Source organism: Colobus angolensis, unplaced genomic scaffold, assembly GCF_000951035.1.
Source record: "Colobus angolensis palliatus isolate OR3802 unplaced genomic scaffold, Cang.pa_1.0 Scaffold82, whole genome shotgun sequence".
Classification (NCBI taxonomy): domain Eukaryota; kingdom Metazoa; phylum Chordata; class Mammalia; order Primates; family Cercopithecidae; genus Colobus; species Colobus angolensis.
The window spans coordinates 6,192,712-6,220,446 of record NW_012122043.1 but is presented as its reverse complement, the minus strand read 5'-3'; the positions used below and the strand labels follow the sequence as shown (position 1 = coordinate 6,220,446).

Sequence of the window (27,735 nt, the reverse complement as noted above, 5' to 3'; positions counted from 1 at the left end):
TAGAAAACCAGCATCTTTTTCATGCTCATTTGAGATCAGTTCAGGCAACATACTGATATTCATTCAGATATAAATGCCATATTCACTTTGAAATGCAAATTGTTTAAAGAAAAATAGCATATGGTGGAGGTAAGTACCTTTTCAAATCAACTCTTCCACTTTAGGGATATAAGTACAGCTAAAATTATTCTTTGGAAAGAATCTGGCGCTTTTGACACATGGAAGCTTGCACTAATCAAGGCAGCGCAGTAAGCACACACACATATCCATATCAAGGAAGTGGCGCTGCGAGGACATGGATTAGCATGGTAATGCGCTCGCCCCCTGCTAGTCGGGGCGAGTACCAGCTGATCCGTGGATGGAGTATTTGAGGAAACGCTCTTTCTGAGTTCAGAATGGGCCAAGTTGTCAATCATGTATTTCATGGTAACGCAAATAATATTTGGGGGACAATGCCGAAAAGGTCCTTTTATGACTGCCTTCTTGTGGAAGCCAGCGTCCTATACAGTTTGGGGCTGGGCCACTTTTTAAGGACTTATTGCTGATAAAAGTGTTCCCTTGCACAACCCTATTCTATCTCTTACACTTCCTGACCTGACCTCTGCATTCACAAACCATTCCAATGACATTTTCTCATTTTTTGGATAAGTGTTATTGATACAACATACACATAAGAATGACTTATGATTCTGTACTTCTGAGAGGGTACACTCTATGCCACTCCAGAGAGGGGCACTTCTGTTTGCTCTCTGGGACAGTAAATGTCGCTTTCCACGGCAAATTTTGGACAGGCTTGCTTACGTGCTATTATTCAACACAGGGTTTCCTAAGCTCAGGGTTCATAAGTCATATGTAAAGAAACAAAAGTATGTTGTTTCTATAATCGTAAGTCACAGCCACGTTTACAGGGGCCACCACTCACATCCAGAAGCAGCAGGTAGCCAGCCCTCATGGACCCCTTCCCGTCACATGCACCCCCACCCCACCCCACTCACAAGGGTGATTTCTCACTCCATAGATGGGTTTCGCCCGTCCTTGAACAGGATCCTAACACTTGGCACTCTCGCACTTGTCTTTGGCTCTATGTTCTGTGTGTGATGCTGCCCCAATTGTGGCCCGTGTCAGTAGTTCATTGTTACCGTTGTGTAATGTTCCATTGTACCGTGATGTACCTACGGTGATGGACAGTGCCGTCATTCCCAGCATGGGCTGTTACGAGCAGTGCTGCTCTGAACATTCTAGCACCTACTTTTTGGTAGCCATGTTTATGTGCATCTGTATGATTTAAATCTGAAAGATGTGAAAGGAGAAGAGAAATCTGAAAGGAGAAAAACAGAATTGATCTTGAAATGTTTTATGAAAGCTTTGCATCCGGTAAGTCGATTGGAAGAGCGATACAGGTTGTCCTGGGACAACCCCGAGCTTAGGAATCCCCCATGTTTAATAATAGCACCTAAGGAAACCTGTCCAAAGTTTGCCGTGGAAAGCGACATTAACTGTCCCAGACAGCAAATAGATGTGCCCCTCTCTGGAAGTAGACGCTACCCCTGTCATACCAGTCTTCACTCTGTCAACATTCCTTGCAAGATCCTACCTTAGACTTAAGGGGTAGTATCTCCCCTTTCCATCTGTTCTTTATCTAGATGGGCCTAATCCCAAAGTTTAAAAGCCGCAGTGTCCCCTGGAGCCTCTCCTGTACCTTCCAGCAGGGGTGGGCTCCCTGCCCCTCATACTTTCTGGCCGCTCTGATGTTACTCTGCCTTGCATTTAGGCCACATGTGGACCTGCTGTATACCTTCTGCTAGACTAGATTGTAGGTTTCCTAAGACAGAGACTCCTTCCTTCATCGTGCTCAACACAGTAGAGGCTCAGTTCCATGCGGCTGCTCAGCAAGCTGGAAGGTCAGTGTTAGAACAGGCGGCAGCTCCTGCATGCTGGTTCCCATCTTCCCCTACCCACGGGTTAACAGGTTAGCCAACCTAGGTTCCTGGGTGATGAGACTCCTGGATCAAGATAAATGACAGTCTCTTGCAGCAATAGCAATAGTGAGAGTATCAGCATTGTCATGCACTGGCTCCCCAAGCCTCAGTTCCCACAGGGTGACACCAGCACACACAGTGACTCACGTTGTAAGAGGAACCCCGAGCTTAGGAATCCCCCATGTTTAATAATAGCATGTAAGCAAGCCTGTCCAAAGTTTGCCGTGGAAAGCGACATTTACTGTCCCAGACAGCAAACAGATGTGCCCCTCTCTGGAAGTATACACTACCTCTGTCGTACCAGTCTGTTCACTCTGTCAACATCCTTGCAAAATAACAGAGCAGAGGGCACCTGCCTGTGTCCACACTCAAAAGACGAGAAGAAACTGAGGCCTGCGGAGAGCTGGCTGCCAGCAGCAGTGGGGCAGGGCGTGCTGGTGGCGGCAGGGAGAGTGGAAGGCAGGGAGGAATGTAAGGGAAAGGAAGAGTGGAGAGTACTCACCACCAAAGGGGCCACATCCTTGTACTTATCCCCGAGTACAAGTGTCCCCTCAGCTTCCGGGGGTAGAAACTTCCTTTCAAGACTCTTGTATTTGCCCATGACTTGAGGTTGGTGAGTTAGGACCACTTGTTAGACTTACCTCGTCTACCCCAGGAAGGAGGACATTCTAATCTGGCTTTTATAATCTCTTCCTTCTAGGGAAATACAGACATGCCTGCAAAGAACATTTCCAACTATGGTGCGCAGAGTTCCCCCACGTCTAAAAGACCCCAGCTTCATGTCTTATTCCTCAGACACAGGAATGAAATTCTGTAGCGAAACAGCTGTGTGTTGAGGTGGTCCCTGATGGAGACAGACTCGAGAGGCTGTCTTTCCTGGGCATTACGGGGGCTGAAGGTTGGGGCATAGCTTCCTGCAGACCCCATGCACCTTGCATTCCTCCTGGCATTTCTGAATGTAGCTCTAAGTTTAGTAGCCTTCTTGAAGTAGTAACTTTAATGCCTGGGTAGCAAGCACTCAGGCCTTTCCTTAAACTCACCCTCTTAGCTATCAGGTCTAGGTGTGAAAATTTGATTTAACTAATCAATATAGTAGCAGCAGAGCTTGGTGTCTTTACTGACTGTTGGTGGCCACGTGGGTTTAGGTCCCTGCCCTTCAGCCTGGTTGCTGGGTGTGAGGCCCCCACCTCGGCAGGACTGCTTCAGGCTGACCTGGACTGAGTTTAGAACAGTGTTTGGTCCACTTGTATCCTAGCTGGTCTTGATGTCAGGATCCTTACCTCTCAAGCAATCAAAGTCATCAGCTTCTTTCACAAATGAGGACTTCAGACTTTCAGCCTTAATTAATAACTTGTTAACAGGAAATGAATTCCAGTCAGTGAAAACAGTAGCCCTCAAGTACTTTGAGTGAGAAGACAATGATTTTAAACAGTCTTCCTTTTATGCTTAAAGATATTTCCAAAAGTGTTCAAAACTCCTGTGTGGTAACACATAAGGCCGGTATTGCTTGATGCTTACATAACAAAACTGGATGCCAGGACAGCATTAGTAGGTCAGTTAGTTAATGACATTCATTCAAGAACAGAAATGAGGATACATGTTAGACTGTATGTGCATGTGTATAAAAATAAGCATGAGAAAGTATGACACTATAATTGAATTTGGAATGTGCATGGTTATTAAAAAGATTCACTCCACATTTGGGGTTGGTTCATTTCTTTGACGGGTGGATTTACTGAAAGTGAGTGGAAATGCCTCAAAGTGTGGCCACTGGCCTGGGACCACTGACACGTGGCACGAGATGCTCCACAGGCCTGTTAACCCAGCATGGCAGCTTCCATAGTGTCGTGGCTCAGGCCGTGGACCACTGGTTTGCCTCAGAGTTAAAGCAGATGTCTTCATGCATTTATGTTGGAAGGCAGGTACTGTGTTCGGATCCCAGAAACAGTATTTCTGACCCTCTGTAATTTTTTTTAGTTAAACAAATATGTTTCTGCATTATCACAGAAAATACTTTTGTTTCTTTACATCATGGTTGGTTGGTTTTTCTGAAAGAAAGTTTAACTGACATCAAATATAGTGAATGGGTATATATTAAAACAGATTTACTCCCTTGCAAGAAAATCGGAAATGTTTTGCTTATGGAATGAGACTCCTCCTCTGCGTATTTTGGAAGGTCTTGACCAAAGGTCAAGAGTGAGCTGGGTTGAGTGCAGTGGGGTTGGGGGAGGCAGGTGTGAGCCTGGGCAACAGCGGAACCCACTCAGATCCTGCAGACAGATCCAGAGAGAGAGAGACTGTCAGCTCTTTGTTCACAAACACAGGCCCACAGCTCCCGGATACTCTCATTTTCTAAGTGATGCCAGAAACCACCACTTTTTAAGTGAAATCTCCCAATTTAATTCTACTTTGAAAGAAATGATGAACTAAGTAAAAATGCATCTATGAGCTCAGCCTGGACGTCAGGCGATAGTCTATGGATCTGATTGAAAATTTCACCTTTATCACTGTGTGTCCATGTATACACCGTGATGTGGCCCAAATTCAGTCATGGCTGTTTTAGTTTAGTCCTGCAGTGGGGAAGTGGGTGTGGTTGGGTCTTGGGGGCCTTCACGAGCTATAGGGCTCTAAGAGTCTGCTGTCAGAAGGACTGTGCATAGCTGGTCTGGTGTCTTCCATCTGGACACCAGGAGCATGTGGTCTTGCCAGGAGGTTCTTCACCCCAGAGGTTCCGGGTTGGTTCCTTGGGACTCTCTCAGGAGGCAGAAGGTGGGCTCTGAGCCACACCCCCAGAGCTGCTCCACCAGCATCTCAGTGGATTGGACTTGTCCTGGAATTTTGCTGGACAGACAGAAGTTTGAAAACGAGTGCGTTCGCGGCAGGGTCCTGTGGTTTCTCATTAGTGTGTAGACTTGAAGGAATCTCTCCCTTCCTTTTTTGGCGGTGTGATATTTGGCCTTGAGATGCGGAACTGGTAAACCTAAGATGAGTTCTTGATCAGCTACCTCCATTGGAACATTTCGTGTCCCTTGTCTGGAGTTGAGATTGACTTGGCTCTCCTTACTGTGTGTGGATACTTATTTCTGGAGCTTAATTGCAAGTAGTCAGTGAATACACTGAAATACTTTCCTCTGCCTTTTAAAGGGAATTGTTCTGGAAGGTTTCTAGGCCTGGTTGTCATCAGAGAACCACTCTCCAGGGAGAAGGAGCAAGAGAAGTGGTGCTGTATTGAGTGCCATGTTGTCATCAACGACCCAAAGATGGAGGGACAGACAGACACCGTGAAATTCCTTTTTGTTTTTCAGGTGTTGGAACCTTATGTGCCTAAAGCTGGTATCAAATGAGGCCTGTGGACAGATGGCATGCTTAATAATGACGTGACAGGGGTCTGATTGGGCATTGCAGTGGGGAAGAAATCACCTCCTTGACACCGTACCCACACAGCAGGTGTCCCTGCAGGTAGAGGAGGCCCAGAAGTGCCTGGCACGGCAGTCAGGGTCCCAGCAAGGGAGGTGTCCCCCCTGTCACACCCCCAACTGTTTGCAGGCATCTCGTCATTGTCCCTTTCCACCTTTCCGAGTCCTTTCGCCCACTGTAACAATGTCAGCAGTGTCTGGAAGCCTTTTGTCTGCTCGGAATTCGCATGATAAAAGCGGAACCAGGCCAAGAAAGGCCCGGCAGCCACTCTTGGGAGGCGCCTCCTCCCCAAACGTACCTTCAATAGGTGGTTGTGTGGGATTGAGGTAGAGAAGGGGAAGAGAAGCACACAGGACAATGCAGGCACCAAGGGCCAAGGAGATAGGGGGTCACCCAGCAAGACGACTGCTCGGGGAAGGAGCCCTGGAGTCAGCACCCACCCTCACCCTCCTCTCTCCTTTAGATTCCTGCCGTGCTCGCTATTGGTTGAGCCCAGTGAGAAGCTAGAAGGTGCTGGAGCCAACAGGTGCAGCCCATATGGGTGCCTTCCCAGGAGGAGAGCGGGACGGAAAAGTGGTATGGCAGGAACACGGTGGGCACAGGCTCCAGGAGGTGATCCCGCAGATGGGAGTGTCTCCTCTGCTCTGTGCGGATGCTGCCTTCTCTTGGGTCTGAATGTCCTATTGTAATACGGATCCGGCTGAGGCACACAATACCCAGAGGACAACCCCAGGGTGGCTTCGATGGAGGCACGTGGAGAACACAGGAAGGAGCGTGAGTGCTCCCCTTAGTGCCACATTGCCAGCCCTGGGCTGCTCCTCCACGTCTCTAAGATGCCACACGCCTGGTCCACCTCCCCAGGCTGCTGTGAGGCCTGGGGCAAGAGCAAGCGTGGGAGCACCACGTGGCACTGTCATGCAAAATGTGAGCTCCAAATGACGCTGTGCGTTTCTAGGGCGTTAGGGCACGCCCGTGCCCTGAGATGGAGCTCTCAGAACGTCAGGGATTGGGGCATGAGAAACTGCCTCAAGACCCTACGTGGAAGCAGGGGAGCCCAGACCCGAGGCTTCCAAGCCATTGCGCTGTGCTCCTCCCACCTGAGCCCCTTGGATGCCAGTGGTCTGCCGTGGTGGAGTTTTGGTTGCGATTTTTTGTTTCATGGGGGTGATTTTCTGGCTGGAGTTGTTTTTGTAATTAATGTGCATGCCGATCGCCCGGGATCTTACTAAGAGGCAGTTGGTGGGTGGGGCCTGGGATTCTGCATTTCTCTCATGCCTCTTGGCAATGCTGCTTCTGGAGGCCCGAAGACCACAGCCTCTGTGGCTTTCCGATCCTTCCCTCCCTGGGGCATCACTTTGGACTTTTTTCTGGAATCCAGCAGACCTGCCTATGACGTTCAGAATGTACTCAGTTCAGGCAACAGCATAAAATAGGTATCTTTTCTTTTTTTAAGGCAAAACTCTATTCTTCAAAGCCAAACGCCTCATGGTTGTTAATCGCTGATTGGGTGTAGGGCTCGTACGCTGGCTTCGGCTCGTCATTCCCTGGCGTCCCGGTGCTGCACGGGATCGCAGTGAGGCCACTTGTTTGAGGGGAGCCCTGGTTCCTGCCTCTGGCTTCTCATCCAAATCACCGGCGTGCTTTTGAAAATGCATCTTTTCCCAAGCCCCATTCCCAGAGCTTCTGAATCAAAATCTGTATTTTTTGAAGCCTCTAGTTTTAAAAAGCTCCACAGGAAATTCTGGTAATTGGCCAGATTTAAGAACTGCTAATATGGGCTGCGTATTTATTATAAAATCCTGCACTTTGAAAAACTTCTACTGAGACAGTTTAGAACTTAGTTGGTTCTGAACTAAAACAATTGGAAGAAAATTTTTTTATAAAAGGCCCTGATACCTCCGAAGATCTGCAAACAGACCTAACAGACTAATTCACTGGCAGCAAGGTATGATTGGCTGAGCTTTAGAGAAAGGCACTTAATTATGTTTTTGAGTCTAAAATTGGTATGACCAGATAATAATTCATTTTGATGTTGAGCAACTGATTCAAATCATTAAGTATACAAGGGAGTCATTTTTCATCACAACCCGTGTGCTCTTTGAAGTCACGCAGGTTATTTTTCCTCTGCTTAGTCTTTCCAAGGTTAAGAGTAAACTTACCTGGTTGAAGAGCCTGCATTTCCTCCGTGTCGTGTCTAGGGACTTTGATTTGTGTTCATCATAAAGTATGGCTTCCCCATGAAAATAATCCTCTGTTACCAGACACTTGACTCTCAATGGGTGATCATTTTCTGTTCCGTTGATAGGGTGACACGGCCAGGCTCCTGGAGCCACCATCTTGCCGGCCTGCCGGATCGCGGTGCCTCTCCTGAGACCGACTGGGTCTTTTGTCTTCTCTTCCACCCGATGTTGCGATTGCACTTGGGTTGCGCCTTTGTATAGGGTTGTTCTGTGTGAGTCATCTGCGGCATGAGGTCCCCTCACATTGCGTTGTCAGGCACCATCAGGATTGGCGTCCGCCTTTTATTCCTCCCAAATCTCTTCTGTCTGGCGCTTCCGTTTGCCATGCAGGCAGGACGAGGGCTGCTCTCAGTGGTAAGGCGCACTGTGTGTCAGCACGTGGGTCCCGTAGACTAACTCGCACTGGTTTCTGTGGTCTGCAGTCCGCGGTGGTGTTCACCTGACTTGTTTATTCCTAGGGAATGTCACTAGTGCATCTGGGTCTCAGATGGCAAGCGGCATCAGCCTGGTCTCCTTCAACAGCCGACCCGACGGCATGCACCAGCGCTCCTACTCAGTCTCCAGTGCCGACCAGTGGAGTGAGGCTACAGTCATTGCAAACTCGGCCATCAGCAGTGGTAAGAGGGGGCGCAGCCCCACGGACCCGCGGCCACCTCGAGGTCCTTCGTTGTAAGCCGGGGGCTGGACAGGACGCCCTAAGCTCTCATGCTCCTCTGGGAGCGCGGCACCCCGTGGGGCGGCTGCAGCAGAGACTCACACCTTGCCTTTCATCTATGGAACGTTTTGTCCTTGCTAGGCTGTCTTGCCCACGTCATCTCTTCTGTTCCTCTTCGGCACAGGGAGGAGGTGGTCATCCCATTTGGTCAGTTTGGAAACTGAGGCTGCAGACAGGGCAGGTGGCTTACCCAGGGTCACGTGACAGAGGTGGCAGCACTGAGAAATAGTATCTGATTTTATCTCCCCAGTCACACTGCCCTACACAGCGTGGCCTACACTTCTACACTAGTGCACGTTTTATATCATTAGGGTGAATTCAGTCTCCTTGTCTGTTTTCCAGAATTCCTGATGTACCCTCTAAATTCTGGAGTCCCCTTTGTAATCCCTCAGTTTTCACATTCCTTCGGCATTATTATGATTATGATTATGATTATGATTATGATTATTTTGACAAGTGTAGCCAGCTTTTCGGGGAACAAGCGTGCACGTTGGAAACGATCTTGCCGTCTGTGTGGAGCGTGAATGACGCGGCACGGAGGGCACCCTGGCGGCTGCAGCAGGGTTTGCCTGTGGCGTTTGTCTCTGGCCTGTTCACCGGTATTTAAAGGAATTCCCACTGTTGTATGTAATCTATCAGACAGGGTTTTAAAGTAATCTAAGCATAATTTGTTCTAATTAAAAGATTCAGCATCAGGTCTTCCCTGTAGACCCACCAGCTGCTGCAGCAGGACGTTTGCTTTGGGTAAACATCATCCTTATTTCTAGTGGCTCCGCAGACACCACCAAGCAGAAGCCTTAAAGGAAGACGTCTCCAAACCGAGCCAGGAGACGCAGAGTCAGCGAGGCAGCTCCACGCCATAGCGCTGCAGGTCTGGAAGAGCCTGTGACTTGGAGCAGACACACACAGCGTCACGCACCTGCCCCGGCTGGCCCGTTCCCGCCCCAGCATCGGGGCTCCTTCCTTCCCTCAAAAGAAGGCGCTTTGGTAGATAGCAAAGGTCTGCCTGCAGCCTCTTCAAGGGCTCTCCAAGGCTGTCTGCCTCATCTGGAATCACGATGAAAGCCCTGAAAACCCCAAACAAGAAGTTTGAAGTTAGGATAAATTAACCGTCTACAGTTTACTCTCTTCGTAACCATGGCGTGCCCCAGCAGGCCTCGTAGTCGGCCTTTCATCAGACCTGTGTGTGCTGCAGCTGAAGCCCCGCCACCTGCCAACCAGGCAGCCTAGCATGAGCCTCTGTACCTCCATGAGCCTCCGTTTTCTCATCTGTTCAATGGACACGTTCTCCCCTCCCTTATGTAGTAGTTAGGCGTGTGCCACAACACAGGACACTTGGCTCTTCATGACTGAAGAACTACTGTTATCACAGTTCCTTTAGGAGGAGCAAAGAGTCCACATACTTCATTATCAAATACTTTAAAAGATACGTTATCAATGAGTATTACTATTTGATAAGGTTTCATTCTGTGGCCGCCATCTGGTGAAGGTGTTCTTGCTCCGGGCCACGTTTGGGGGTGTGGGGAGATGCACACTGGGCCTTCTGGAGCCAGGTGCACAGGTGACACGGACAAGGCCTTGCCTTACCAAGCAGCCTCTGCTGAGTGAGAGTAGTTGAGGTGCCAGTAATACAGGTCTTTAAATATTCATCTAAAATTCATCCTATACAGATATTCCTTTTGCACACTTACCTGTATGATAAAGACTCACTGGATAACTTTCCCTCTACTGAGTAGCTCTTTCTGTTGAGCTGTTCGTATGTGCGATGGGCGTTTCCACACTGCCACGTCATGAGACTCTGCTTTCCAGAGCCTCGGTTTGGTTGGAAGTCAATTTCCACGGAAGCGGGCTGCGTTGTCTGCACACACGCATTTGTACAGTACCCATGCGAGTCTAAAGTCACCTAAGTTTGAATGCCAGTTTTTTATTCACAAAGCAATTTCTATAATATTAACCCATGTGGGTGTCCATTAAAGACCAGTGTGCTCCCTGACCTCGTAAATCTTGAACCCTGAACACAGAAGATAAGAAACAAGCAAGCGGATGCCCCCGATGTCAGCCTGCTGAGGGACATGGAAGGAGAGCTGTAGGGAGAGCCCAGGGCTGAAATTGTGCAGGTCGTTTAAGGATTGATAGAGTTGATCAAGGAAAGCTTCCCAAAGAAAATCAAACTTGAGCAATGCTTAAAGAACCAGATGGATTTTTTGTGCAAAACAGCAGGAGGAAGTTACTATAAGCATTGGGGCACTTTGGACAAAGACCCAGAGAGGAGGAAAAGGGAAGATGGAATAGCCACGAGCTACAGTGAAGTGAAAGGTGATAGTTGGGGTGCAGAAAAACGAGGAGAGACCAGAAGAGATGAGTGCTGAGAGCGCAGTGCTGCCAAATTAGCATCTGATTTTCAGACTTGGGAACTGACATTTTACAGAGCAAAGATCCAGAAAAACAGAATGGTGCACAGAAGTCTGATTCCTACAGTTTTGTGGGGATCTTGGTTGATTCCTGCGTTTTCTAAGGATTAATAATATGACATACCCAAAATATTTTGAAAAGGGAGACAGTAATAATAGTAAGAGCTACAGTTTATTGAGGGCCTTATGTAGATAATCTCATTTGATCGTCACAGAGTAGATCCAGTTGTTACCTCCCTTCTACAGGGGCTGCCTTTGGTACAGAAGGGTTAAATATCACCTGCTCAAAGTCACATCCTAGGAGGGCCCGGGATTCAAACTCAGGTGGCCCGATTCAGCTCTCCAAACATCACTGCATGTCAAGGTGTGCCTCCAGGAGCAGCAGCAGCAGCCACCCCTGGGAACTGCTTAGAAATGTCCATTCTCAGGCCCCGTGTCAGTCCCACTGAATCCAGTCCTCAGGGGATGGGACCAGGCAACCTGTGTATAGCAAGCCCTCTGGGACCACGTGGCATGCTGAAGCTTGGAAACCACTGCTCTAAGTCCTCACTTCCCAAAGCCTGGTCCATAGACTGCATGGCATCTGCCAGCTCCAGGGATTTGACTGGTGATGCAGCATTCAGGCTCCACCCAGACCCGCTGGACCCATCCTTGTCTGCGCCAAGGGCACCATCCCGGCATCCGTCTGGTTCGCGTTATTCCCCCCTTCAGTGCGCTGATTCGTCAAGTGGCTAGACCCCAGCAATTTTTAGTGAACACCAGGGCACGGGATCTCATGGACAACTTCCAGAAAACGTGTTTATGAATGGATTTCAAAGCCTCAGTCTTGGTATAAACCTTCGCTGCAGGGCTTAGAAAGTAATCACAGCAGAAACAAACATGATTAAGAGCTTTCTGTCATGTTCTTTCTTCTTAAGTTGCAGGTCATATTAAGTCCCCCCTGCCCCCACTTTCTTTTTAAATATATCTGCCCCCATCCCTAGTCTTTGGTTTGGATTTCAGAGTCGCTCACTCTGTGCTAGCAGCAGGAATGAATGGGGAGAGCCTAAGCAGCTTGGGAAGACAGACGCCCGTGTTGGCAAGTTTGCCTTCCCATTGTCGCTCACTCTTATTCTAAAACATCATAATCATAACAACACTGGGATTCACTGTTTCTCTGCCCCCCTGTCCACCCTAAATTAAGACTTTGGCTCTGGAGAACTTTTCAGAACTCTCTAGACACACAGGCCTCCCCGGGGTTTCTGCCTTTAAAGCAGCTGTGAGAAACTCCTAATTAGATAGATTCCTTTGTAGGGACAACCTACAAAACAGGAGGTGCTGCTTAAATTAAGGGAAGAAGAAAAGAATCCATTTTGTGAAATGGAATGCCCACTGCTTTATGACTATTACTGTTGTAAAGTTTCACATTTAAGTACCTGAGGTTTAAAATTAAATGTCTAATATAATTTGGCGTTGCTAACATGAGACCCGCATCTGCCCTTAGAGAAAATGCAGACAGCTCGGTTCAGGGTTTCAAATTGCCGTCTGCTGGCTTGCAGGCAGCACAGAGGATTGGATCCCTCCTCTGCTGAGCACCACATGCTGCTGAGTGTAATTTTTTAAATGCAGAAACATATTCATCTTGAGCCTCTGCATTGAAAAAGGCCGTTCCAGGAGTACATGAAAAATTAATTTTTTTACATTTTTTCTCACTCTTCTAAGTGTTTGACAGAAGTAATTTTTGCAGCAAGAGAGAATAAAAACTGGTGGCTGTAAATTCCTGTCCTGCAACCTCTTGTGTAGATTCTTTATGGACCCAGAATTGATCTACATGTCAGATCCTGTTGTGGTTTAAACTGTTTATCACCGTAATGGCAGTAGTGAGCCCGTGAACACCAACTTATAATCCTGGGTGAAAGAAATTGGTGTTTGCAGTCAATGAAGGGGCAGCTTTGCTTTATTGATAGATTCAGAACAATTATCTCTGCAACAACTGTTGGCTGAGGGTTCTCTTGAATCTTACTGGAAGCCTGTACTTTTTTTTGATTAATCATTTCCTCCATAGGTAATTTCCTCTGGAAGTGTTAGCCACGAGTCAGCATCACTGTGGGTAGCAGGGGCCTTGGGGGGTCGTTTGTAGCATACTTGGCCGTCCTATCTTACTTCGAGGCAAGATGCATCGCACCTGTCCTCAGGGCCAGAGCGCTTACCTGCCTGCCTACCTCCTGAGTACCTGGGTGAGCCTGGCCAGCCCTCCCTGCTGGCTCCTGCCTGGGCCAGCCTCAGCTGATGCTGTCGCCGTGGCAGCCTCGCTCCCCCAGCCCTGGGCTGTCAGGTTCTTCTGATAGCTCCGCCCCATCCCCGATTGCTTCAGTCCAACAGTTTATCTTCTGCCACACCGACTGGCCATCACTGTTAATATTGCGTTTCTTCACATGACTCTTCCGTGTGGCTCTTGAGCCTCACTTCCCTTGGCCTCCCCCAGGCCACCACGCGGCCTTGTCACCATCGAGCACAAACACCATATCCATCTTCCACGTGGAAGGAGTGCATCAGGTTTGTGTGTGCGTGTGTATGCTCTGGTCCCTGTTTCCTTCTGGCCATGTAATCATTGTGTCTTTCCAGCAGACTCTGTGGTTGTAAAGCAGCTGATCCTCTATGGAAAGCACTTGAGTTTTTGCCAACTTTTAAATGTCTTTTCTCATTATAAAAATGTTTTGCACATCAGTTTTGATGATGGGGGTTCGAAACACGAGTTTCAGCTTCAGAAGCTGCCCGTCCCACACTTCCTTTTGGAGCCAATGCATTTGAACCACACTTTCCAGCAAGCATGTCCACACCGTTCATCAATTTTTATCTTTATAATTGGAGCATTTTTTTTTTCTCTTTTTGGATGTTATACTGACAATTTCAGTGCATGACCAGCAGGCGGCGGTAATGTGATACTGTCGGTCTCTGACCTGGAAGCTTCTTTGATGAGAGGGTGTCAATGAAGCGTAGAAAGGAGGAAGTACATGTGTTGACTGCCTCCCCTGTGGTGACCTTCACACCTAACACTCGTTTTCCTGGGGATCATCATTTCTGCCTGATAACTGAGCTTCCAAAAGGCTGAGAAACCAAGACCATACTTACCATAATTAGCCAAAATTCAAACCCAGGTCTTTCTGATTTCAAAGCTTATAATCATTCCCCTCTGCTATTTTTTTTTTAAAGGAGAAACGCATGCTTAGTACTAAAACATTGTATCATAAAAATTGTTTGTCTTTTGATAGCACTTGCTTTTCAAGGAAATACATTCTAAGATGGATAGACATTTTGTCTTCTCTCCCTGATGCTGAAGTTTCCTTTATCAATTCTTCCCAAATCTTGGCTGGCATTCAAAAGCCTTCCCTGGGGGTTGTCATCAACCTTCAGCTTAGCGCAGTGTTAAAGGCCCCTGGGCTCTCATCTCTCAAAGCTGGGCACTCCCTGCCTCACCGCCGGGGGGCTGCTCGGCTCGCCAGGCTGGCCGGCCTAATTAAAAGGCTGACCCCTCTCCCTTCTGTGCTCGGAGCCTGCTTTCCTATCTCTGCATGTGGCCGAGGAGCAGGCAGAAGCGTCCTGGGGTAACTGGACACAGGGGGTGAAAGGTGAATTTTTTTTTCCTCCCAATCAGAATGTTGTAACTTTGTACTTTGTCTCCTTAGTTCCTTCCTATCAGCTATTTTCAGCAGTAGCCTCTGACCAGGGGAAACAGAGGACAGTGAAATGCTGCCCCGTGATCAAAACCGAACGGGGGCAGCGCATTTCATGCCCAAAGACCAGAAATCCTTATGTTGTTGCAAGGCAAAAAAAAAATTCTAGAAATCCTCGTAAACAGGGAGTAGAGAAGGATATTGTTGATAGTTGCTGTAGTGCCTGCACCAGACCTCTTAGTCCCCTGGCCTTCGGCGTGTCTTCCTCTGTTCCAGGGGCTCCCGACCAGGGGTGATTTTGTCTCCCTGGGACAGTTCGTGATGTCTCAAGGCGTTTTTGGTTGTCACGTACGGGAGGGTGATGCTACTGGAAGCTAGTGGGTAGAAGCCACCAGGGTGCTGCTGAGTGTGCCGTGGTGTAGAGGCCAGCCCCCCACAGCCAAGAGTTATTCAGCCCAAAACACCAGCGGTGCCATGGTCAGGAAGCCCCAATCTGGGCAATGAAGGTTTTGCTTCTGTGGCCCCTTCCAGCTGCGGTTGCGGCATTGCACCATCAGTCAGTAAGAATCCTTCCCAAAGAAGGGAAAGCCAGTTTCTGGTTTACAAGGGGGTTACTGCAGCCAGTCCAGGGCAGGGCCTGGTCCTCAGGGTGCTTTCCACACCGCTTCTCAGAGCATCCGCCTGGGGCCACGGCCGCTTCAGCAACAGTCCTGCTGCCACCAGCGTTGACGTGATGTGACGTTCATGGAACTCGCTGCTTGCCGGGCACAGGCCCCCAGGAGATGAGCGCCAGAGACTTCCCCATTTTAGATGAAGAAGCAGGGGCAGAAGGCAGTTGGGCCTATTGCAGCAGCAGGTCAGCGGGCAAGGCTAGATTCAAACAGGCTGTGTCATAATTATCACTAAGCTGTTCCCCTGCCCACCCGACCGCCTCCAAGAACACTGGGTGCTCAGCGTGTCCCTCCGCTGCGTGTGTGAGGACAGGGAGGGTGAGGCCATCAGATGTGTGGATGCCACAAGCTGAGACATAATCTACATTGAAATCTCCAGATTTAGAGACTACAAAATGAGTCAAAACTAACAAAGTGAAACAGATAAAATCTTGAATTCAGGCTCAATAAATCAACTTTACAGATAATGGAATAGGAGTACCGGACCCTGGTGGGGAAGGCCTGGATGTGGTTTGTCTGCAGAAATGCTTTCAAGACTTAACATTCAGCACTAAGGACGAGAGAGGTTGTGAACGTCTCACTGGCTCCGAGGATCCTTTCGGGGGCCCCATTTTGAGAAAGACATAGGCAGACTGGGAGGCACATGAAGCAGAGGGCCGGGATGGAGGGAGGGGCCTGAAACCCTCAGCAGCCAGCGTGGCTGAAAACCTGGGAGGCCGGAGGAGCCTCTCGGGAAGGCGTTGTCCAGTGGCTGCCCATTATATTCTTGGTGGCGATTTCTTAAAAGCTTGTTCCTGGGACCAACAGCTAGAGATCTAGTCCATTTGGCCTGGGATGGAGCCCTAGCAGTGGAATGTCTCCCAGGGGTTTCAGATACGCAGCCAGACTTGAGAAGCTCTTTCAGAGGGACCTGAATGATGTGTGTGACTGGTGGTCACAGGGCAAAATCTGATCCTGATTCTGTATAAACCCAGAGAGTTGAACTGGGAGCAACGGGTAGGAGTTGCAGGGAAGACATCTTTTTGACACCAAGTGGTATGATGCAGGTGAGACAGTTCCCAGTGACTGTTTCCAGCTTTCTCCTCTGGCATCTCTGCCTTCCTCTCCCTTGCCTGAAGGCCCTCTGCCTCCTTTCCCAATGAAACGGGGGAAGGTGCCCGTGTCTCTCCCATGGCAAAACCCATATGCCTCTCCAGCCTGTGGAGCTACCATGTGTGATCTGTTCCTGCCTGGACATGGGATAGGGCATCCCTTTCACCTCTGAACCCATCGCCTCTCGTCTTCCAAAGGACTCTGCTTCTGCGGACACCCTCTCTCCTGTCCCAGCGGTTTCTCCCAGATACTGGATCACTCCTTTCAGCTTACACACCTGCTCGGCCATCGCTCAGCCTAACACCATGGCCCTCTGCAGTTTCCGCCTCTCCTCCTACTTTCCTTCTCACCACACATTCCAGGACACTCGTCTGTCCTCACTGTCCCCAGCTACCACCCACGTTCTCTTTGACCCTCTCCCATGTGTCGTCAGGCCAGCACCGTCCAACACTGCTCTCATCTGCGTCAGTCCCGAGAGCGCTCCTTGGTTCCCGTGGTCATCTTCATAGTGGAAGCCCTGCTGACTCCCCGTCTTGCTTGAAACCCTCTCTCCTCTGGGCTTCTCTGAAGACACACACGGGTTTTTCCTGCTGCTCTCTGGCTGCTCCCTGTGTCATCCTCCTTTTACCACCAGACCTCAGGTGATGGATGTGGCCCAAAACTCAGCTCTCTCCTATCCTCCCTGCACTCCTCTTGAACTAGGCCTGACCATTCCTCTAGACTCAGAAGATACCCAAGTTCACATCCCCAGCCATGACCGCTCTCTCCGCATGGAACACAGGTAACCAAATGCCTACTTGTGGAAGGCAGTTGGGTGGCTCATGCTCAGCGTGTTTGAAGAACTCCAGCTTTCATCCAGAGCGTCTGTTTCTCACCCACCTTTTCACCATCTATCCTCCCGATAGCTAGAGACACACCCAAAGCATCACGTGCACACCCTCCCTTGTCCTCACCTCACAGTCTGTTCATTTGCTTGGTTCCCTCCACTTGACCTCCAAGAATACAAGCTGGGTCTGCCCCGTACCTCCACCTCCTCTGTGTTCCCCCAGTCCTTCTGCTGCATCAGTCGTAACTTATCTCTGGCCTGTCATTCTTACTTCCCAAAAGTCCTCTCTCTCTGCAGCCAAATTCACCTTTTAAAAAAACAAAACGTGAGCCAGATTGCCACTCCCCACACCCACTCCAGTGGCTTCCCACTGCCCATGGAATATAGTCTCAATTCTTGATTTCTGGCTGGCAAGGCCCCAGCTGGTCTGACCCCTGTTTCTTGACGGCCTCTCCACGGCTCCAGCCGGCTGCTCTGCTGAAATCTGGGATGAGTCATCCACCAAATGGTTCAGGCTTCTGCCCAGACGTCGGGTCCAGCGTGCGCATATCGCTGCAGACAACCCCTCTCCATCCCGTTCTGCGCGGTTACCCAGACTTTTCTTGTCTTTCTCAGCAAGTGTTGTGGCTTGACTTACTCTGGGCACATTCTTGTTTGACGCCTACCCCGTCACTAGCGGTCATCCTGCCCCTGCCATCTGGTATGATTTTTCTAGCGTCTGTCACTATCCGAAATGATCCTGTTTGCTTGTGTGTCTTCTGCAAGAATTCTAACTCCACCAGAAAGGGGGGCTTCAGGGTCTTGTCTGTCTCCACTTTCTTGACTACCTGGAGCTGTGCGCAGCCCGTCATCACAATGTCATTGCACAGGAATTATGCTGAGTTAGTGAGCACACTTGAATGGCATCCCCAAATAGCAATCGTCCAAGTGGTGGCAGGGGCGGGTGGCTTGGTGTATTTTATTAGACTTGCAAAATGAGCTCCAAGGCTCCCGCCAGTTTTATATGATATAATTTTTTGAATTTTTAAGATTAAGTATCTTAATGCTTTGCATATTGCTTTAGAAACTGGTTCTTAACAGAGAACCAGTGCTAGTGCCCCTTAAGACTGAGCATGTTGGTCACTGTGTATACAGTTTGTGGCAGAAAACACTGGCAGCAGTCTCAGCAACAGGTTCTTAAATTAGTATCAGTAGTTAGAGTGGAAACTGGGTTTCCTGCCTTGGATCATCTTAGCCTGTTCCTGAATCATAAGTAAAGTCAGTGGTGTAAATTAATAGGGATTATGTAGATTAGGTACATTTCACAGCAGTTGTTTCATATGTAACTTCATTTAGTCTGCAAGTATTTATTGACCACTGGTGGCCACCCACTGCCCTGGCCCTGGGAGTGGAGCAAGAATCCAAACGGAGTTCCCAGGTCTCTCTAGTTGCAAAAGAAGAACCGACAGATCATCACTAAGGAAACAAATTGAAATCTGCTTTGTCAGGTGGTGAAAAGTAAAATGAGGGTGAGCAGGTGTGAGGCATCCGTTCGCGTTCTGAAGTCAAGTCGTGCATGCATGAGTGTGTGAATTACTAAGTGTGTTTTCAACTGAGACCATCACAGCAACGTATCTGTTTGTCGTTCGTTCCGTTCATTCGACAAACATATAACTAGCACTTTATCATGTGCAGTGGTGTCCCAGGGTACACTGGAAAGTGACCCCAGAGAGGATAGACCCATCAGTGGGTCCAGTTCAACAGATGCTGCCAAGAACTCAGTAGGCTAAAGGGTGTGGGATCCACGCAAAGGGAAGGGTATGAGCGGCTATGGAGCTTTGTGGTGGGGGGGGTGAGAAGGGCAGCCACTGAAGGTGAGGCACGGAGGAAGAAAGGAGGGTTCCAACCCAGTCAGGAAGAATGAGGAAAAGGATTCTAAAAAGGATTGCCCGTGAGGCTGAGCCAGCAGAATGCCCTAATGGATGTGGCCCAGAACTCAGCTCTCTCCCGTCCTCCCTACACTCCTCTTGAAATAGGCCTGCCTATTCCTCTGGACTGAAGATACCCAAGCTCATATCCCCAGCCATGACTACTCTCATCGTCTCCTAGGGAGGAGAGGAATGTGATCTGAAAAGATCCCTCTTGAGTCAGCCTAGGTTATCGTCTGCTGTGTAGACAGGTTATGCCACGCTGGGTTAATCGAGAGCAGAGTGAGCTCAGTGCAGACAACCCACGATTCCCCTGGTTCCAGGAGTCCAGGAGCCGCGGGTAGAGCCGTCACTGAAATTTGCATCTCGTTCCTTGGTTCCTTTCTCATTTGCTTGGCGCAATTTTTAGTCAGGTCACTTCTCATTGGCCTCAAGGCAACAGTGTGTCATTAACTTACATTTTAGGCCTGGCGCGGTGGCTCACACCTGTAATCCCAGCAGTTTGGGAGGCCGAGGCGGGCAGATCACCTGAGGTCAGGAGTTCAAGACCAACCTGACCAACATGGAGAAACCCCGTCTATACTAAAAATACAAAATTAGCTGGGCGTGGTGGTGCATACCTGTAATCCCAGCTACTCAGGAGGCTGAGGCAGGAGAATTGCTTGAACCTGGGAGGCAGAGGTTGTGGTGAGCCGAGATCGCGCCACTGCACTCCAACCTGGGTAACAAGAGCAAAACTCCGTCTCAAAAAAAAAATAAAACTTACATTTTAAAAATTTCCTAGCATACAGAAATCTAAAATTTTACGAAATTATTTAGTGTTTGATTAATTTTTTTAGTCCCCATGTTTGCAGATGCAAATTTTGAATTTCAGGGGGACATTTTAAAGATAGAAAGCATCATTGACTACCCTAGCTTCAAATTATGAATAGGTAGTACAGCACAGAAAGATTTGTCAGTTTGAGACCAACCTGGGCAACATGGAGAGACCCTATCTCTACTAAAAAAATTCATTTAATTAGCTGGGCCTGGTGGTGTGTGTCTGTAGTCCCAGCTGCTTAAGAGGCACATATATTTGAATATTTGCCAAATATATGTGCTGCTTCTCCAACTGGAAAGAAAACTTTCTGATCTTTTGTGTTCTCAACATTAGAAGGTCTGATTTTAGAATGTACATTTTTAAGCAATACAGGACTTTTTTTCCACATGACTTTATACCACTCTTGGGACAGGAAAATGTTCGCTTTGTATTTCTGTGGTTTGCTCAGTTGTACAACCTAGGAAGCCCACAGGTTAAGAAACCTCAGTCGTACTGTCTCCCTGGTGACTTTGTCAACTATGCAAATACAATTGGTCAAATCTTTCTCATTTCCTCCCTCACTTCCTTTGTAGATTTTATGAACACATGCAAAAAGGCAAAGACCTAAAGGACTTTTTTTTTTGAGACAGAGTTTCAGCCTTGTCTCCCAGGCTAGAGTGCAGTGGCATGATCTTGGCTCACTTCCAGGTTCAAGTAATTCTCCTGCCTCAGCCTCCCAACTAGCTGGGATTGCAGCCGCATGCCACTATGCCTGCGGCTATTTTGTATTTTATGGCTAATTTTTGTATTTTTGGTGGAGACGGGGTTTCGCCATGTTGGCCAGGCTGGTCTTGAACTCCTGACCTCAGGTGATCCTCCTTGGCCTCCCAAAGTGCTGGGATTACAGGCATGAGTCACCGTGCCTGGTCGCTTAAAATTTGGCGGGGGTGGGGGCTATCAAGGAGAAAGAAAGGCATGGAAGAAGCGAGTGTTGAAGAAGAGAGGTATTTAAAACGAACAAGTTGTTATAAGATGGTTATAACATGGCTAGTTCGAGAGACAGCCAGAGACGGGTGACAGAGGGTGGGGTGTGACCGAGCAAACCCACTGTGCAGCTTCTCCTTTAGGATGTGTATGTTACTTTGATTTTGCTTTTTTTTTTTTTTTTTTATTATACTTTAAGTTCTAGGGTACATGTGCATAGCATGCAGGTTTGTTACATATGTATACTTGTGCCATGTTGGTGTGCTGCACCCATCAACTCGTCAGCACCCATCAATTCATCATTTATATCAGGTATAACTCCCCAATGCAATGCCTCCCCCCTGATTTTGCATTCTTAAACGTCTTTCAGTGAACATACCATGTTACATCTTGGCTTTATTACGTGACAGATAAGGTTATTAACAGAAAGTGATATTAATATTAATTATACAATGATACTAAAAATTTTATATCACACAGAAGCAGATGGTGATTTTAAATGACTTAAAAATTTTACTCTTTCATATGAGAAGAAACATTTTAAACATATTTAGTTATAAATGCTATTTTAATTGCTACATTATCTCTGCAGTGGGATTTTTAAAATATTACTACATTTGCAAGGAAATGTTTCTATGTATATTTCAGATCCTGTTAAATAATATACTTATTTACAGGCAACAATTACAATTACATAGAGAAAACAGAATGAGGGGCTTCAGATTATCGATAAGTACATCACACTGTTCTCACACATGATCATTCCATCTGGTCATAGTTCAAGAATTCAGCTCTAGGAGGAGACTTGCTCTTTGAACATTCATCAGGTTAACAACCTTTCCAGTTATCTTTTTCGGTACTCTATTTTTATGATGTTTGTAGATAAATAGTCCTTTGCTGGTTTTTGAAATTATAACTGGGTAAGCATACTACTTAAGAATTACTTCCGGCCGGGCGCGGTGGCTCAAGCCTGTAATCCCAGCACTTTGGGAGGCCGAGACGGGTGGATCACGAGGTCAGGAGATCGAGACCATCCTGGTCTACACGGTGAGACCCCGTCTCTACTAAAAAATACAAAAAACTAGCCGGGCGAGATGGCGGGCGCCTGTAGTCCCAGCTACTCGGGAGGCTGAGGCAGGAGAATGGCGGGAACCCGGGAGGCGGAGCTTGCAGTGAGCCGAGATCGCGCCACTGCACTCCAGCCTGGGTGACAGAGCAAGACTCCGTCTCAAAAAAAAAAAAAAAGAAATACTTCCTACGTGAAATAGAATCAGAAAATTCCATCTACTTCCAAATTCTTTATGTACTTCCACATTTGAAGCTTACTTTCCCAAGTTGGGAAACTCAGCTTTAAACCAGCCGTTGACCCATTCTTTGTTCTATTATCAAGCTTCGTATTAATGCAGAAAGTGAAATAAGTATCTCCACTCCCCCAAAGTAATACATCTGAAATCATCTGGCTGGCTGTTGCTTTCCTCAACATCCAAATGTTCAGGAAAAGCTGTGTCCAGAGGCACCACATCAGTGTCTCTTTGCGAGAGCCTTTATGGGGGTGGTACGAGGGGAATTGGAGTCCGGGGGCACGTCAGGCCCTCATCAATCAGGAGGCAGGGGCAGTGACAGCAAGACAGGCGGGTCAGGCCCCCAGATGAGATTTGTGAGGCTGCAGCATCCATTCCGACCACACGTTCTGGAAAAATTATCATCTTACACCCCCTTCTGAAGCAGTCAAGGTTTGGGTTATTACCTGGACCAGCACCTGGCTTTTACGTAGGACTTTTTCCTGGGGGACGGTGGCAACATTGTAAACCAAAGGGTTATTGATCACATCTTGCTAATCCAAGTTCCTGACAATTAAGTTTTTAAAAAAGAAATTATTTGTCCTTTTAAACAACTTTTCTCTTTTCCTAAAATTGTGTTTTGTGAAGCTTTTCGTTTTTAAAATTCCTTCATTACAGAAGCATGGTTAACGTGTGCGCTAGTGGACAAGTCCCACCAGTAAATGGAGGCCACAGTGCGTGGCTGGAGGGCAGCAGAATGTTGGTATCTGTTGCGCATATTTCAGCCTGTTTTTACAAGTCTGCCTTTTTCTTCCAGCATATGGGTTACCTGCCATTTCTCTTTGCTAATTTTACAATAATCCCTTTGCATTTTCCTGTAATAAAAAAACATAAATTTTAGAAACATTTAAAATGCAATTAAGCTTTTTGGTTTCTGAAAAAACTCCGTCCTACACAAAGCTGTTAGATTTGGGAGTGTGTACCTGTATGCATCCGTTCTCACGCTGCTATAAACAAACACCTGAGACTGGGCAATTTATAAAGGCAAGAGGTTTTGTGGGCTCACTGTTCCACACGCTGTACGGGAAACGTGATGTTGGCATCCGCTTGCCTTCTGGAGGGGAGGGTGCCTCAGGAAACTTAGCATCATGGCAGAAAGCAGAGGGGGAGCCCGCACTTCACATGGCTGGCGGTGGGGGGCAGTATGAGGGGACTTGCCGCACACTTTCAAGTGACCAGATCTCATGAGACCAGCATCCAGGGGGAGCTCTGCCCCCGTGATCCAGTCACCTCCCACCAGACCCCACCTCCAGCACTGGGGATGACAATTTGACGTGAGATCTGGGCGGAGACACAGATCCAAATGATGCGCTTTTCCCCTAATTTAAAAACATTTTAGAAACATTTAAAATGCAGATAAGCTCTTTGGTTTCTAGAAAACTCAGTCCTAAACAAAGCTGTTAATTGTGGGGGTGTATACCCTTCCCGTTTGTGTGTGTGTGGTTATTTGTTTATTCCCCCAAAGGGGATTGGATCATAATAGGCTTTTTTCCCTTTTTTTTGTTTTTGTTTTTGTTTTTTTGAGACAGAGTCTCGTTCTGTCAGCCAGGCTGGAGTGCAGTGGTGCGATCTCAGCTCACTACAACCTCTACCTCCCAGGTTCAAGCGATTCTCCTGACCTCAGGTGATCCACTTGCCTTGGCCTCCCAAAGTGCTGGGATTACAGGTGTGAGCTACTGCACCCAGCCAGGCTTTTTCCACTTAAACATACAATATGTTCATTAAAATTTTCCAGGCCGGGCGCGGTCGCTCAAGCCTGTAATCCCAGCACTTTGGGAGGCCGAGACGGGCGGATCACGAGGTCAGGAGATCGAGACCATCCTGGCTAACACGGTGAAACCCCGTCTCTACTAAAAATACAAAAAAACTAGCCAGCGAGGTGGCGGGCGCCTGTAGTCCCAGCTACTTCAGAGGCTGAGGCAGGAGAATGGCGTGAACCCGGGAGGCGGAGCTTGCAGTGAGCTGAGATCCGGCAACTGCACTCCAGCCCGGGCGACAGAGCGAGACTCCGTCTCAAAAAAAAAAAAAAAAAAAAAAAAAAAAAAAAAAAAAAAAATTTCCATGTCATAGAATATTTTCATGTACTTAATGGCATTTAAAAGAAAATAAGTATAAATATGATAAATATGTTAAATTTCCACACTCTCTGGAAACAGTTCAGAAACCAGAAACAATCTCCATGTCCAGCAGGGACTGGGGGCCCCTCGACGGGAGGCTGTGCAGCCATTCAATGCTGCTTTCTATGTAGTAGCTTGGAAAGCTGGCCATTGAAATCACCAGGTGTCATTGTTCTAAGAACCAGCAGGGAAGCAGCACTGTGTGGTCCTGCCCCTCTGCCAAGCCAGGCATATCCCTGCCACCCCAGTGCCTTTTCACCGGCTGTGCATGGGAACCCCTCCCCACCCTCATGTCCACCAAATACCACCTTCACCATGAGACGTTTCTGACCCCAGTTTTAACTTGCCCATGTCCTTCTTCCCCACCTTACTTCTCCATGCCACCACTCACCTTCTAACAACCTTTGTCCTCTACTCCTTTCTTTTTAAAAACTATTATATATAGATATTTTATTTAGCTGGGTGAAATCTGATTCTTTTTTTCTGGTTTTTATTTTGAGTTCAGTAGGCTTTTGGGGAACAGGTAGTATTTGGTTATATGGATAAGTTCTTTAGTGCTGGTTTCTGAGATTTTGGTGCACCCATCACCCGAGCAGTGTATACTGTACCCAGTGTGTCGTCTGTTATCCCTCAGCCCCCTCCCACCCTTTCACCTGAGTCCCCAGAGTCCGTTGTATCACTCCTACACCTTTGCATCCTCATAGCTTAGCTCCTGTTTATGAGTGAGAGCATACCATGTGTGGTTTGCCATTCCTGAGTTACTGCACTTGGAATAATGGTCTCCACATCTGCCCAGGTTGCTGCAAATGCCATTATTTTGTTCCTTTTTATGGCTGAGTAGTATTCCATAATTTTATATATATATATATATATATATATATATAACATTTATATATATAACATTTTCTTTATCCACTCGATTGATGGGCATTTGGACTGGTTCTGTATTTTTGCAGTTGCAAATTGTGCTGCTATAAACATGTGTATACAAGTGTCTTTTTGTATAATGACTTATTTTCCTCTGGGTAGATAACCAGTAGTGGGACTGCTGGATCCATTTTCTGATCTGTCATCTACCCCCCAACACACACACCAGAATTTAAGCTTCTTAAAGGGAGGGACTGTCTTGTTTGCCTCTATTCTCAAAGCCTAGAACAGTGTCTTCATCAGTAGGGGCACAGTCAGCCTCTCTTGAGTGATTTTTCTAAGTATTAGGTGGTAGAATGAGCAGCTAAACGTTACTGTTTGCCAGTGTCTAAGCCCTGGATTCAATGGTTTATAGGCACTATTTGTTACGTCTATGCTGAAGTTCTCTGAGGTGGTACTATTATCCTCATTTTCAAATGATTAAACTGAGTCGTAAATAATTTGAATAACTTGCTCAAGTCCTAAAGAATTTAAATAACTTGTGCGGGTGAGGAGGATCTGGCATGCGATATATGGAGCAAATGAAGAGGGCAGGGGACTCGTGGGAAGTTTGACCTGTTTTCGTGGAAAGTTTTACCTGTTTTACCTGTTCCGTTTCAGCTTTTAGTAATAAGTATATACTTATCTAAAAATGTGCCGGGTTTTTATTTTATTTTATTTTATTTTTTGTCTTAGAGACAGGGTCTCACTCTGTCACTTAGGCAGAGTGCAGTGGCACGATCTCAGCTCACTGCAGACTCTGCCTCCTGGGCTCAAGGAATCCTCCCACTTCAGCCTCCCAAGAACCTGGGAACACAGCATGCGCCAGCTAATTTTTGTATTTTTGGTAGAGATGGGGGTTTCACTGTAGTGCCCGGGCTGGTCTTGAACTCCTGAGCTTAAGTGTTCCCCCCACCTCCATCTCCCAAAGTCCTGGCGTTATAGGCGTGAGCCACTGCGCCTGGGCTACAAATGTTTTAAATGAAGTTATTTTAAAATACGAATTTCATAATGAAAACACAAATTGAGAGGTGAACATTTGAGAATTTCTACGTCCGCTTTGGCAGTAGGGATGTTTAGTTTGAAACTTTAATTTAAAAAGTGAGTACAGTGAGTCTATCTTTGTGGTGCTAGAGAGGGGTCCTCAGCTGACCGTGACAGAGAAGAGCAGGCAAAGGCGAGTGTTTGAGACTTGGAGGGGACAGTGGGGGCACAGCGGCTAAGCAGAGGCATATGTCAGGACAGAGTCAGAATGCTAGGATCGTGGCCCCCATCCTGCCACTTGCCACACAGTCAAGAAAATGACAGGTGTACAGGAAGATCCACTTCAGTACAGAGCAGCCAGGTATCAAATCACGGTGCGGCTCTGCAGAGCCTATGCCGTGTCCAGTAAGGCCGGCAGCATTCCAGTGTTACCTGGAATTATTTACAAACGCAGTGTCCACAATAGGATACATCACGACTTACAGTTCAGTTAGATTAAGCAAGTTACAATTTTTCATAGTCAGTGAATATTTTCACCTGCCCAGATGGGGAGCAAGGCTCTGAATCCTCTCTTGCCCCAGCCCCTTCTCCCTGGGTGAGGCAGGCATGGCATGAGTCGATAGGTTTTTGAAAAGTGCCTGATGTGCAGTCAAATACAGCAAGGCCTCTTCTTTCAGACATGCAGGTTGAGCTCCCTAAAGCTAAAACCCAAAATCCGAAGGGCTCCATTGAGCATTTCCTTTTAGCATCACGTCGGCACTCAAAAATATTCAGCTTTTGGAACATTTCGGATTTTCGGATTAGGGATACTCAACCTGTCATTTCCTTTATAATTTTTTGTTTTCTGGAAACACCTATGAAGTTGAATTGGTAAGAAGTGCAGCCACACCGCTTGAAAAGAGGGCGGTGGCCAGGGGGTGCTCTTCCCAAGGAGCTGAAAAATGCCATGAAATTCCTGATTATGCTGCTTCTCAGCTTGTTCTTCTGCACCGTGTCTCTACATCATCATCTTAGTCTCTTTCTTCACAACTGAACGGGTCTGCTTAAATCCCTCGAGCACCCAAGGCCGTGTAGATTTGAAGCTTGGAGCATGCCTAGCAAGTTCCATTTTTGTGCCTCTTTTGCATAGTAAGCTTATAAGCGCCATGCTCTTTTCACTAATATCAGTTAAAATCTTTACATTTTCCACTTAGTCTCATAAAATACAAGCAAAACACAAGTTGCTCCAGCTGCATAAACACCCCTGGGGCTGAGCTTCCCCAGCCATGCCGCACCCTCCAGCATGTGGATGCTGTGCTCATCTCTGACCACAGTATCAAAGGCCAGAGTCACAGCTCATGCAGAATGGAAAGTTCTGCCAGGAAAAATGGACTCCCTCGCCTAGGCAAAAGTATCCTGGATCTAGAACTAGAAAACTAACCTGAATTTCATGGAAGAAACTGCACCTGTTTCTTCTCTTTCTGTAGCCAGAGCTGGGAAATCTGGGAAGACACTAAAAGTAGCGATGAAGCGGCTCCCTGGAGGGTCGCTGGGAGATGCTTGGACACGGAGTGAGGTGTTTGCTGGGAAAAACCAATCGGGATGGGTGAAGGTCCATGCTGGAGTTAGAGAGCAGAGAAAGTGGGGTGAGTGTGAAAGTCTAGCCTGGGTTATGGCCCCAGTGAGCCTGCACAAATTTGGAGTAAGAAACTCCC

The 27,735-nt window shown here is 47.5% G+C and overlaps 1 protein-coding gene across 1 annotated transcript in view; it reads left to right on the top strand.

Moving 5' to 3' along the window:
- AGAP1 (ArfGAP with GTPase domain, ankyrin repeat and PH domain 1) overlaps positions 1-27,735 on the top strand; it is a 611,312-nt gene that overhangs the window by 403,300 nt on the left and 180,277 nt on the right. The window contains exon 12 of the mRNA XM_011929622.1: positions 8,095-8,253. Coding sequence (XP_011785012.1) covers positions 8,095-8,253 — 159 coding nt within the window. The remainder of the gene's footprint in view (positions 1-8,094; positions 8,254-27,735) is intronic.